The following is a 13,667-nucleotide window of genomic DNA, read 5'->3' as shown; positions in this document are numbered from 1 at the left end:
ATAAATCCAGGGTTGAGCCAAGCCCTGGGAGGGGATGACTATTAGCAGATCCACTCACCCATAATGGGAGCAGCAGCCATGCTTGGAACTGCCAGCAGCAACACTAGTGGCAGAGCTACCAGAAACCAATGCCTGCAGAAGGGACAGGCCTTCAAAGGAGCCAGCAAAAGAACACATACTTCCAAAAGCTTTCCCTTTTAAGCTATTAAGTATCTTACTCTAGATATACATGTTCTTTCATATAAACATCCAAGTTCATGCTGTCTCTCGCCAAGTTCTTGGCCTTAGCATCATCCTGTTGAAATGGGTTTCACAGTTCAGTTCTGGGCTGCATGAAAAAGACCTTCATTTTAATCACCACTGAACCTGCAGCCTTCCAATGTTATCACAGTTTTCTCTTCACATGGAGAAACACTGGGAGGCAAAAGGAAGGAAATCCTAGATCTATTAGATCCATCTTATTTATGCTGTTCATGTATGCTTTCACTATGATGCCTCTTTAACAGTCACACTTCTAAAGCACACAACCCATTTCTTAAACATGCAAAAGTGAAGTGAAGGAAGTCTACCCTGGACTTTCTTCTCTTGTACATTGTTCACATTTTCATTCTGGTTTCATGCCAAAGAACAGCTACAGTCATCTTTTGATTGACAAGAGCAACTACAACAGGATAGAAACATAATTACATCACCTCTGCCTTGGACCATTCCTTGTTCTAATCCTCACTTTAGTTACCCAGTTAGCATCAGCAGAACAACTCTAAAACTTTGTTTTTCCAAACTTCCAAGCCCATTTTCCTCTCTGCAATGTTACATTTGCAACTGGGAACTGAAGCCTTAGCAGATAAGTATCCATAAAGGTAACAAAGTTACATTCTCTGAGTAAATAAAAAAAATCCAAACAAATGTTTTCTTTCTCAAGAGGCTATCCCATTTCACAATGTACCACAGCAATATGCCTACACTTTCAACATACTTGTATAAAGTAGGAAAAACCCACCCATACACTGAGTGCAGTGTTTTTGTTGCTGTAGCAACTACAGACCACAGTTTTGTGCCTCAAGAGAATTAGCATGAACACAAACATACACACAAAGGCATAAACAGCTGTGGGTGCTAACGGTGCCTACAACTCACTGTGGACGTGTAACGCTGCCATCAAAAACTGGATTTAATTCACAAAGTAAGTCTTTTGGCTTCCCAGTCACTGTCTCCAAACTATTTGTCTACACTTGCTTTTCACCTTCAGCACAGCATAGCTGGCAAAACACCCTGAGAAACCCTACCACATAAGACGTTTAAATGTAAAACAGCTTAAAACTCTGCTTGTGAATGAACAAAGTAGTTCTAAAACTCCCTCTCAAATAGATAAATCACTGATCTATCAGCTGGAATTTGCTGGTAAAAAATGCTTACAGCAAAACGTAGGAGTCAGTGATTCGAACTTGCCCTCTGTGTGTGTACATATGAGATAAATAGAGTCAATACTGTACTACTCCCCTACTTTAACACTCCCTTGCACTAGTAACAGGAAAAAACCTACTTTCACTAGTTTATAAGGTCATTTAAGCTAAGTGTAAGAGTTAATAATTAAATCTTTTCTACTCAGCAGTCTTTAAAAAAAGAAACTTTAAAATAAAACCAATAATGGAGCATGAAAACAAGCATGGAAGCTATTCAAGAAATGTCAGGAGCCAGGGAATTCTCAAATGTCTCATTTTTTGCCTTGTCATTTTGCCTTCCCCATTCCTGCCCTCTCTGCATACCAGTTACCAGTGCCAAACTGCACTTGACCAAGAAACCACAAATGAAGAAATTGCTCAAGTCCAATTAGAACTTTGTCACAAGACCAGGACCCATAGAAGCAGCAAATGCTCACCCAGTGCAAGACAGCGAGCAGCTGAAGTTTATTTCTTGGCCTGAAATTGTTTTTTGGTTTTTCAGTATTCTGCATGCAATCCAAAAGACTGATCTAAAGGACTGTTTTGTCACGTCCTTTTTCCCCCCAGGCATCCCCACCTGATGCATTCACTGAACTTGGAGACTGTGGAACATAATCTCACACTGATCAATAATTTTTAAGGCTGCTGTACCATAGAACTGACAGATTTTTATCTGGGATTTACCAGGCAGATAGACACAGTCAGGTCTATCTGCCCTTTGCATAAGTCATCTAGGACAGTAACTCATGTGCTTTCAGGCAACATCCAATTCTCTATGGTGCAGTGTCACCTGAGGATATAGGCAAAATTCCCATTATCCAGGCATCTAATCACCCAGGAACACCAGGTAAACGTTCAAAGTCCTCAAATCCTGTGTGGAAAAAGCATCCAGAAAGAGGGAATCCAAGAATGAAGCATTGTTTTCATATTTAGTATTTGTTTTGTCCAAGACCAGGTAGCATGCCAGCAGTCATGCTATAGACTGATAGAGTAACTTTCTTAATAGTTTTCCTAGTAATGTAATGACTACCATTTCCTGCCCCTCCCCTCAAAAAAACAAAAAAACATCCAACATAAAACCCCAAAACCGAAGCTGGTAAAGCTGTCTAGTAAATATCCTGGATTTTGGTTTAAAAAATATTTTTATTCAGGCATTTTACTAAAACTTAGAGGAATCCCAAAAACCTCTTTGGGAGTTTGTAAATGTTTCAATTTATTTGATTCAAAAATGTGTTTACAGGGCTTTTTTTTTTTTTTTTTTAATTTCACATTTTTGAGCTTTCTTTTTTTTTTAAGCCTGAAATTTTTGTATCCTGAGGGAAGCCCTAACATGGTAGAAAAAGTATTTCCCACCCAAAATCCAGCTAAGGATGCAGCATACTCTAAGTAGCCCCGCCAAAAAGAAGTTCTAAGAAAACATTTATGTCAGAAACTATTGCTTATGTTTTTGTTTTCTCTTTGATGCTCACCTACAATTTTGCAAAAGCTGTTTAAAATGCCTTAAGCCAGGTTAAAAAAGGACTGGTAAAAAAAAACATTTCCAATCAAGACTGGAAGAAGGGAGAATGATCAAATCCCACCTCGCCCTGGGGAAGGACCACACAAAGAGTTTCTTCTTTGCCATTTTTCTCCACATACTGTTCTCCCCATTGGCAGAAGCAGGACAGGCTGACCCAGCTGGGCCCCATATAAAATAGGCTGGATTCCACATCATCAGAAGTGACTAAACAAGCCTAACCAGTGCCATGCTCTGAAGAAATCACCAAATGAAGGTCAGAGATTTCCCCTATGCTTGTCTTCACAAACCCTGCGGTGCAGCGGAAGTGGGTCTGAAGAGCAAAGCAGCTGAGGATGAGGACTCCTCTTTCCTATGATTCGTTGTCTGGAGCGTCTCACTTCAGAGAAGCTGAGCTGTGGTGCTGCGGGCTGTTCAGCAGCAGAAGTACTGCAGGCTCTTGGGAGACATCCTTCACACTCTCAGAAAACAACACTGTGTAGATGCTCTGGGGCCACTTCACATACAGAGCATGCAAAGTCAAGAGATTAATTCTCAAAGCACACTCCTGATCCAAATTTGTTAACATAAACACACCCACTATTAATAAAGGACAGTAGGAATCTATGTTTGGGCTGTGCTTTCCATGAGCAAGCCTGAATTTCCGGAAGCTCTCCATAAGTACCCTCATTAGACTCCCCAGGCATCCAAGAGCTAAGTATTGGTACCCACAAGGTTACCTGTAATTACTAGGTCACATACCGAGGGTTTCTTTCACTCCCGAGAGAAACACAGTCCATTGACATCTAGCATTTTATTTGTTTTTGGACAAGTACAAAAGACTGGATTCACCTCCGCACTGATGACAAGCCAACACTGCAGCCTTCCCTGCCCGGCAATTACCAGCACCACTTGCAGTCTGGCAAAGTCTTCCTCAGGAGCTGCCCATTCTCATGAACAGTAACAGGAGCCAGGGAGCAGCCAGGGTATTAAATACTGTGCCAAGCTGGCCAATGCATAGTAAATCCTAAGCATCAGTGGCTCCCTTGAAAGCACAGAGCCAGCTCTGTGCTCAGTGCCTAGACCCCTAGGCTGGAGCCCAAGAACCTTCATCACTACTTCATATTGTCTCAAAATAGTTGCAGAGAACCACTAAATCAGTGCTGGTGAGATTAACGTGCAGAAAAGGTTTTGGGAAACTTTGTGCAGCACTTCAGTGTTTATTTCCCCAGATCTCATTTAACACAAATGAGAAGGAAAGTGCTTAAAAGGGGGAAAATTGCAAGTGGCCAATTCCAGTTGCATTTCTGTCCCTTGCCAAAAAAAAACAACTTAATAGGACAGACTTTGTTTTCAAGGCATGAAGGATGTGGAAATATTTACACCCATAATATCAACATATTAGCCACGAGGTTCAAGACTGCAGTGCCGAACTGAGTAAGAACACATTGAAAAGGGCAGCATGTGTTCCCAAGTCAGAGGCAAATTTGTATTATTGCAATTGTCAGTAATAGCTGACCTGAACAGAAGGAAATATTTTAGATACAGACTTACTTTTTAAGAAGCACTATACCTCTGTCTCAGGACTCTCTCAGGAGCATACAGAATTTGGGCCTTACACAAGCACATGCAACAGGTTAGAGTGGATTTGCTCTAAATACACAGAAAAGCCATGCAGCTGACCAGCACTGTGAACTGCCCTGCTTGTAGGCACCTGTTTAACTAGAGACCAAGTTAAACAAGGTCAGCAAGACTATGCCTCTGCTCTTCAAATCAAGTACCATGCTCTTCATGGCATTATGGCAAAAAGATTTCTTTTAAGGAAAATAATTTAACAAAATCTGAGCACTCAAAAGTCAGAAAATATCAAAAATAAGTTGGCTTTGGCAACCCAAGTAATAGCTTCCTATAAATACATTTTAAGATATTGATTTCAAATTTCATTTTTGCTTACTGTTTCTCAAATAACTAAAAGTTACACAGCTTTATTTTTTTGCAGCTGAGGTTGTCAGGCAGGTAGGCTTTAAATCTGCTGCAATTCAAAATGAAAACATAGAATTTTCAATTGTGAAATGGCTGGCATTAGGAAATTAAACCGTAGCATAATTCGTACCAAACATGGACAGTTGGTGCTGTTGCCTTAGAGTAGCTTTTTTCAAGTAAAAATCAGATACTAGCCCCACTTGAATGAACTTCTATCTTTGGTTATCTTGCTTCAATCTACAACAAATAACCTTTTTTCCTCAGCATTACATTTTCTAATGCTTCTACTGACAACCATTAGAGGAGCCTCAAAATTCCCAGCTTAGTGGAGTTCCTAGAAAGGTAATTTTTTATTTGGCTTTTCACTGCCCAAAAAACTGATTGGAAAAGTCATGTGAAGAGGCTTGGAACTAACACATCTGCTGACTAACTAAACCAGAAAGCATAGAAGTAAAACTGAAGTTGGACAACAATAGAGCTGAAAAATGTGAAATTTAAGAAAACAAGCCCTGATGTGAGGATCAGAAGTCATGCTGGTTTTTGTAAAATGAGATTTAAACCAATTCAACAGCATGTTTTTGGCAGAGAGCTATTCAAACTCAAGGAATGGTGGGAAGACATCACTAATACTTCAACTATCTCAAGACTCAAAGGCATGTCGCACAGTCCCTCCTCAGAGTTAGTGCTTTATTTAAACTGCTGCCAAACATAAACATGCAGACCAGCTCCAATGAAAGGATTAAAATGCAAAATAAGGCATACAACCAGAAGCCAAAGCAGCAAAAATAAGAGTTTAAATGGTTATTTTTTTCTCCCTTGGAGGAACATGGTGGGCCTCATCAATGAAAACACTGAAGTTAAAAGCCCTCCAGTAGAAACAGGAGAAGATGCCCACGTATTTTTTTGAGAGAGAGTCTCCTTAACACAGCACATATTTCCCTGAAAGTCAACAGACTTGGTACTGTCTGGCATAGGTCAAGGTAGTGCCTGTTAAAAGGTAAGGTCTATTGTATGAGTGTTGACCACCTAGATTTGAGCTGCTTCTTCTAAGGCAATAGACAACCTGGGTTATCATGGGTACTGCAAAAGAACCTTGAGAAGTGAAACTTTTAAATAGTATGGCTTAACCCTTTGAATCTGAATTACTTCTAGAGATGCCTATAGTTAGGATGTCATGGTAAAACTACTCATGGATAAACAGTGCTGTTAAGCTTACTTTTAATATATCTTTAAATAGCACATTTATTTCTTTGCCCTGTTTATACACACATACTCTTTGTTTACAGGGAGTACACTATTGCAAGTTTAATGTTTAAATTTCCATATCTCACTGATCTATGGTAGAGGACAATGTCACAGAATTGGTGATCTAGGGCATATGTGACAAAAAAGTATACACACCTTGTCAAAAGTTACTGTATACTGGAGGGATGACATTCCAGACTCGGTGATTTAGGGTGTACATGGCAAGAAAATTAAAAAACACAATCAAAACTTTTTTTCCCAATGCTGCTGGAGGTGTGTCATTGACCTAGCCAGATATTTTTAGAACGAAGTTCAGCTAAACTTCAAAGTCTGCTTTCCTGGGATATGAGGATGAATTGAACACAGAGTCTTTTCATCTTTTTTCAAGCTCATTAATCTTGTTACTGAATATAGCACTTCTCAAAAAAATAGTATTTCAATGCTAAATTAAAAGATAAATCATCCATTAAAGAGACATGCAAATATGCACTGGAATGGCAAGATTATTTTAACATCTAAAGCAGAAAATGTTGCTATATTCTCATGCAGTACTCCCTCTACTAAATAAAATGCCAGGTACACAACACAAATAGGAATTGCACCCCCTTGTAATTCTGCACTGGTTTTAAACCTAAGTTGTAAATTTTTAAAATGACAAAAGCCACCAGCGTGAAAGATGACATTTTCATATTCATCCATGCTTCACATAAAGAGTGAGACATAGCTGGTTATCAGATGACAAAAAAATCTTCCATGACCATCACTATAGCTTTTCTGCCCCTGCTATGAAAGGGTAACGATTATGACTTTCATTTTTCAGACATTCAGCTTCACTTTTTTTCTCATCCTTCTCATAGACTGAAATCCCTTTCATGTCTCAGACCTCATGGGAAACCATCTCTAGGAAGAAGAGACAAGTCCTCTCTGTGCTTATCATAGAAGGTAGACACACACAGCTTTCACATACCACCGTGATCTGGAGGGTCTAAACTTCACCTGTGCACCTTTACCTCTCGCTCTCTGGCCACTTCTCTGCATTTTTGGAGGCTCAGGTTCAGCCGCAGGGAACTGCCAGCCACACGAACCAGAGGGCTGTTGCCATCCAACAGGCTGAGCACAAGGACACTGATGTACAGTGACAAACCAGAGACTACCTCCCCCACCACAGCCTAGCCACTGAGTGGAAGGCACAGAGAACCTGCTGGCATTGATATAAGGAACTCATTTAAAACCAGTCCCTGCTCCATGTGGGATTCATATCCAGCAAATTAGTCTTTCATATGCAGAGCTCCATTCTGTGCGGAGAAGTGAGTGAACTTTTGCCCCCCAGCAAAAGCCCTGTCTCATTCAAATGAGCAAAGTAACCACCCAACTGGCAGAAGAGCCCTGTGAAAGTGTTTTTATTTTGTTTCCAAGGGCGTTAGCACTGCAGGTCAGGGTTGAAACTCCTGTGACTTGAGGAGACAGCAGTGACACTACACTTGCACACAGCAGTATGGGTATTTCCCACTTCAGGGCAGCAGGAATCCCTGACGCTCGGTATGGTCCAGCACATTGCAGTGGGGCAAGAGGAGTGGGGAAGACTTTTTAAAATTATTGATAACATACTCTCACAGGGATAATTAAGCAGGGGTGGGTGGGGAAGGGGATTTCCAGGTGAGGAAAGCTGCATTTCAGCACAGTTGTGCTGCAGTTCTGCAACAAACCTTAGCAAGGGGGTCAAGTCCTTCAAATCTTCATAGTTTGGTGACCCAGGCAGCCTAACACTGTACGTACACCATGGCATCACAAACAAGCTGGAACAGAAAATGTTTGCTATTCCTCATTTGTTTAGTGTTCCTGTATTCCTCAATCATGGCATGGAATACCTCAAAAAAAGAAGTTACCGCTAATCACATACCTTCTAAATTAATAGCTTATAAATAATTATAGGCCTTTACTATTTGACTGGTTTAACATTGAGCAATAGACCTCTTTTTAGCATCAAAACCTGTTTTCTGTTTTAAAAGAAACAACTGGCACGGTTAGATGTAGGGTTTAATCTATGAAATGATATATTTCTTACTCAACTTCAAAAACAAACAGTAGTAAAAACTGACACACAGCACCAGTCACTCTGCAAACAGAGGAAAGCAGTTAAATCTCAACCTTCTGTTGGCTTTTACCAGCACGTCTCAGCTGCCTTGGTTTCTTATAGAGCAGCTCAACCTCCCAGTAGTTCGTTGGAGACTTTCTGGTCAGCATGAACTTCCAGACCCAACTTCCTTGTTGCTGAAAGAATGCAGGAAGGCAGCAGGTGCTTGCCAGCTAGAGAGACAACGAAAGGCGCATGGGGGGGGGAGCAACGTTTTCTGCCTGTATGGGGTCAGCTTAACAAGAAGACTACGAACAACCTGACAATACCACAGCCAAAAATACATTGTCCTGTTAAGCACTTCATGCAAACTTGCTTGCCCACCTGCTCGCGTGTTTTGCGTACCTCCATGCAGGCACTTTGCAATTTCACCGGGCACCTGCACTGGGCTGAGTCTTCTGTGCCTCCTTCACAAGCTTGCAGCCTGAAACTGACGATGTCCTACCAGACCTCATTACACCCACCTGAGTACCCCAGAGGCTGACAAGCATCGCGACTATTTAAACTCTTCAAACTTAGCCACAACTTGCTCAATGCTGCTCCTTGACAGCGTACAGCAGCAGCGACTTTTTGTAAGAGCACGGAAAGAGGAAAGCATTGCCCAGGAGAATAAAGAGCTCTCAGTGCAGCAACGAGCAGTCCGCCCGGCTCGGCTGCACTGCTCACCCCATCCCGGCCCACCACCTTGCTCCGCCGTGCGCCGTTCGCCGCCGGAACGCGGTCCTACCCCGGGGTCTTCCGCGGGAGACGGCGCCTCCGCGCTGCCCCAGAACTCTTTTGCAGATGCGAGGAGTGACAGCCGCGCCTGGAGACCCCCCTCCGCTCCCCGGCACCGCACGGCACGGCAAACAGCCTCACCTGGTCCAGCGGGATGCCCAGCAGCCCGCTCAGCGGGTGCAGCAAGGTGGAGCCGGTGGTGCGGTGCGGCGCGCCGGGCGGCTCGGCCATGCTGCATAGCCCCACACCCGAACCGAACGGACCCGCCGCCTCCGTGCACACCTGCGCGCCCCTCCGCGCCCAGCTCCGCACCGCTCCCGCGCCCGCCGGCCACCGCCCCGCCGCGCCACCCGCCGGGCAGCAGGGGGCGCTCGTCGAGGCGGGGCCGCCGGTAACTGCCGGGGCGGGGCTGGCGCTGGAGGACCCCGCCGGGCTGGGATCGGGGATTCCCTGGTATCCCCGGGGCATTTCCTGTCTTCTTCCATCACGCCCGTGGGAAGGGGGGAGCTAGGGTTAGGCGGCCGAGCCCGCGCGTGGAGGGGGGGGGGAGGGTGTCCGTTATAACGGCGGTTTGCCCCCGCCGGATTCGAATTTGAAAGGCAACGGCTCTGTCCTGAGGGAGCCCGCATCCCCTCCCTCCGGCGTCGCGGTGCTTACGGGAAGTCAAAAACATCCCGGGCGTCCCCCGGGCACCGGGAGGAGAGAGGGGAGCGCGCCCGGGGCGAAGGGGCGTGCGGTGACAGCGGCGGGCCTGGTTCGGGTGCGCTCACCCGCTCTCTGCGGTACCGGCAGTACCGCGGGGGTTCGGTTCCACCCGGTACGCACCAACAGCCACAACTAGAAGTGGTTTCCCTGAGCCGTCTCTTCCAGAAGCATTTAACTTCTCTGGCACCTGCGCGGCCGAGGTGCCAGCTCGCAACTGTCCGGAGCAGAGGAGAGCTGGAGTTTCACAACTAAAACAGCTGTAAGAGGGGTTTAGTATGTATGCTTTAACACAGAGATGGGGTTTTTTTCAGCCATTGCTCTCAGAAGTACTGATGCTTTTAATGGAGAATTACCAAGCATTCAGCCTACAGTTCACATTGCTGGAAACTCAGATGCATGTGATTTGGGGAAATAGTGGCTTTTCCTTGATAGGGGAAGAAAAAGGAGTAGGAGTTCTAAGTGAACTGTTTATCTTGTAAGTGCAATTCAGCCGTTCAAAAGGTGGTCTGCCAAGACCGTATCTTTGCAAAAAGAGTATTCTTACGCTTGCCCTGGACAATGCTGTGTTGTGTTGCAAGGAGTGCTTGGGCAATGTTGTGAAGCTTTCTGTTCAGCTTGTGCTGCTGACATGCTTAAAACCTGAAATGTCCCAAAGGGTCTTTGTGGGCTAGGTTTTTGGGCTCTTTAATAGGCACATCGTTGTCTCTTCTTCAAATAATAGTCAACTGTGGTAGCTGAAACTGTAGTAGTGGCTAAAAAAGGTAGTGTGCCATCTTTAAAGTGTCCTGCCTATACTGTGCTAGAAACCCCAGGCAAAAATTGTTTGGTGGGGAAGGAGTTAACAGCAACAACATTTTCTTAATAGTATTGTTTTAGTGTGCCAGTTTGAATACACATATAAATATATATGTGTACATACATGCATGCACATACTCACTTTAAGTAGGTAAACTAAGCAGTTTGGAAGGACTGGGTAGCCATGTGTAAGGGTTCCTAACATTTTCCATTAGAAGTCGCTGTTTCCAGTTGTTTAAAATTTGCCAGCCTGAATCTATCTGCATGGAACTTTCCACAGGCTGTGTCTACCACAGGCAGGCTGCTTGCTGAGCTTGGGCTAAAACCACTGACCTGCTTTTGGGAACAGAATAAAAGTGATTTATTAAACACACACGCTATAAATATTCTCAAAGAGTTTTCACTGTGGAAATCAAGTATTTCTGGGATGGTGACTTCAAGTTTAGATGTGGTAGTTGTCCTGGAATCGAGGAAATGCCTTTCATTGTCTTTGCGAAACTACTTAAGAGTGACCAACTGCCACAGTTCTGGGGAAAAGCCACACATAACCCATGTGGAGACTTGGGGGTCAGCGTATAACATCTCTGAAGACCATAAGTATTTTTCAGCCCTTCACATTTCCTCCATATGACTGGACTCGCATCTATTTCTGCCACTACATGAGTGGAATATCACATGGCTGCAGGCACAGGAACTGAGAAGAGCATGCATGTGTCTCTATAGTCGGTACTTGGCCATCTGGGTTTTGTACAGCAGTGGAAACAGCTGCTCCGGAAAACAGCTGGAAAGAGAAAAGGACAGATGGAGAAAGCCAGGAGCAAAAGCACTAGAAGGAGAAAGATGGCAATTCTGAAGTGAGTTAGCCCAAGCAGCTTGGTGAAGGGAACTAGAGCAAAGTTGGTTACAGGAACAGAAGCAAAGGGAGCTATGGTAAGGAGGACAGAATTGGTGGTGGAAGCATATCAGCAGGAATGAGGTGGGACAGAAGTTAGAGAAGAAAGGCAAGATAGTATCAAGATGAAAACCCTGGGCAGAGAGGCAGGAGAAGCTGAGTGGCAGCAGGGGAGGAAAGAACACTATAATTATTATGAGGAAGATTATCACTGTTGAAAACAATTCTTCAGTTCCAGTGCTCCTTTTCTTGTTTAGATAGTAGCTGTAACACATGTAAGTAAAATACTGTCAGCTCTACAGCTTATAGACATGGAAGGCTGATACAATCCCAAAAGAAGGAGAAGGTAGATTTCACCTCCATACCCAAGCTGTCAGCAAGAAAGCTTGGTTTGATGGCTCCTCAACACAGTCTTTGGTGCACTTCCTTCTTTGGGAGCTTTACTAGTTTGGTTACAGGGTAGTACAGATGTATGGAGCCAGCAGTGCAGGGCGTTACGCAGAGTCTGTGCCCCTGGAAAGGGAAGCCCTGCTATAAAAGACACATAAACTGTCACTTCATGAAGCCAAGGGACGTTAGGCGGGGCTAAATGCAACTGAGAACATGCTCCTGGACGCAAACTGGCTCAGGAAAGGTGCATTCATTGTATGCTGCACTTAGATGAGAAAGCTCTCCTACACCCTACCATGCTTGAATGTATCACTGCTGTATTTGATTCATGAATAAATTTGCACATAAGAATTGTATGTCACTGTCTGTTGCCCCCTCTTCTACCTAGGGCAGGACCACCTATAAGGTGTAAAAGTAGTCATAACTTGTTAGACCAAAAGGTTATTTAGGTCTCTTGTCTCCAACAGTGACAACTGTGGATGCTTAGGCAAAGTGTACAAGAAATGTAGCAAACACAGCACAACACTTCTACTTTGCCCTCTCCCAGCTTAGAGTAGTCAGGACTTCCCAAAATGAAATTTCATCTGGAATATAATGTTTAATAGCCACTGATGGGCTATGTTACATGTCTAATATTTTTCAGATTCACTTATATTTTTGACCTCCACAATATCCCATGAGTTCCGCTATTTGATTATGTGCTGTATGATATAGTACTTCCTTTAGTTTGTTTTAAAGCAGCTGCCTCGTAATTTCATTGGGTGCTGTCTTGTTCTTGTGCTGTGAGAAACAAGTGAATAATCATTGCTTAATCACCTCCCCAATGCTATTCATAACTTCATATACCCTAAGTTGTCTCTTGTCCTCACTAAGGCATCTAGTTAATCTCTCACTATATGGAAGTTACTGGTATCTTTGTTCTACCTTTTCATCTTTTTCTGTTTCTGGTTTTGAAAGGGAAAGACTATAGATTTACATAGCAACATAATGTTGTGTTCTACATTTCTTTACCAAGAATTGCTAATATCATCTCCAGTAACTTCAAAGTCAAAGGTAATAGGTAATTTAGAGCCTAATGTGTATTTATAATACAGTTGTTTTTCCCTGTTTGCATTTATCAATATTAAATGTGAACAGTCTTTAAATTGTCCCACAATACAACACTGAGAAATGTGTTACCGTGTAACGAAGCTTTGATTATCTTGAATTATTTCATGTCCTTGCTAACTTTGTCTTCTCATCTCCTTTTCCAAAAACTTAAATGTGTTCCACAGGACAGTTTCCTTCATATATTTATTTATTTATGAGAATATTTATTCTCATCCTTTATTTATTTCCTTTTAAACAGCTATTAAGGCAGAAGACAGTATTCCCTACTATTCTGTGACTATTTAATTTCTGTGGGTACAAAACCTTACCCCCAATAATCTGGAAACCTTCTGGACAGGATCACCCTTAGTCTTCAGAGAACTCTAATGGATTTGTGATGTGTAACTTCTGTATAATGGCTGTAGTTTCCCCCTTGTATCTTAGTTACCTGTGTGTCTGCGAACTTGATTGCTGTAGAGTTTCTACCAGTTTGCATATGGAAGTGAGTGCTGCTCTGTGATTCTCTGACCATGCATGATTGATACAGTTCCATATGGTTAGCATTACTCTTCAGTGGAAGGTTTTGGTTTATGGTTTGAACAGTAGAAGACAATTCACCAGACAATGTGGAGAAGTCACAAAGGGTCATTTAATAGTTAGGAAATGCAGGAATGAAGGTTGCCAGTGTAGCAGCCAAGCGCAGTGTAGCAGTGTTGTAAGACATCTAGAGCGATCTCATCAGTAGAAATGTTAGTCTGCCACTAAAAAGTTCCTTTTATC

The 13,667-nt window shown here is 43.2% G+C and overlaps 1 protein-coding gene across 1 annotated transcript in view; it reads right to left on the bottom strand.

The window, feature by feature from the left end:
- MBOAT1 (membrane bound glycerophospholipid O-acyltransferase 1) overlaps positions 1-9,338 on the bottom strand; it is a 55,851-nt gene extending 46,513 nt beyond the window's left edge. The window contains exon 1 of the mRNA XM_080611726.1: positions 9,158-9,338. Coding sequence (XP_080467852.1) covers positions 9,158-9,247 — 90 coding nt within the window. The 5' untranslated portion in view covers positions 9,248-9,338. The remainder of the gene's footprint in view (positions 1-9,157) is intronic.
- Positions 9,339-13,667: the final 4,329 nt, after the last annotated feature.

The sequence above is a fragment of the Psittacula echo genome (genome assembly GCF_963264785.1).
Source record: "Psittacula echo genome assembly, chromosome: 2".
NCBI lineage: Eukaryota > Metazoa > Chordata > Aves > Psittaciformes > Psittacidae > Psittacula > Psittacula echo.
This window is presented reverse-complemented; position numbering and strand designations above follow the sequence as displayed.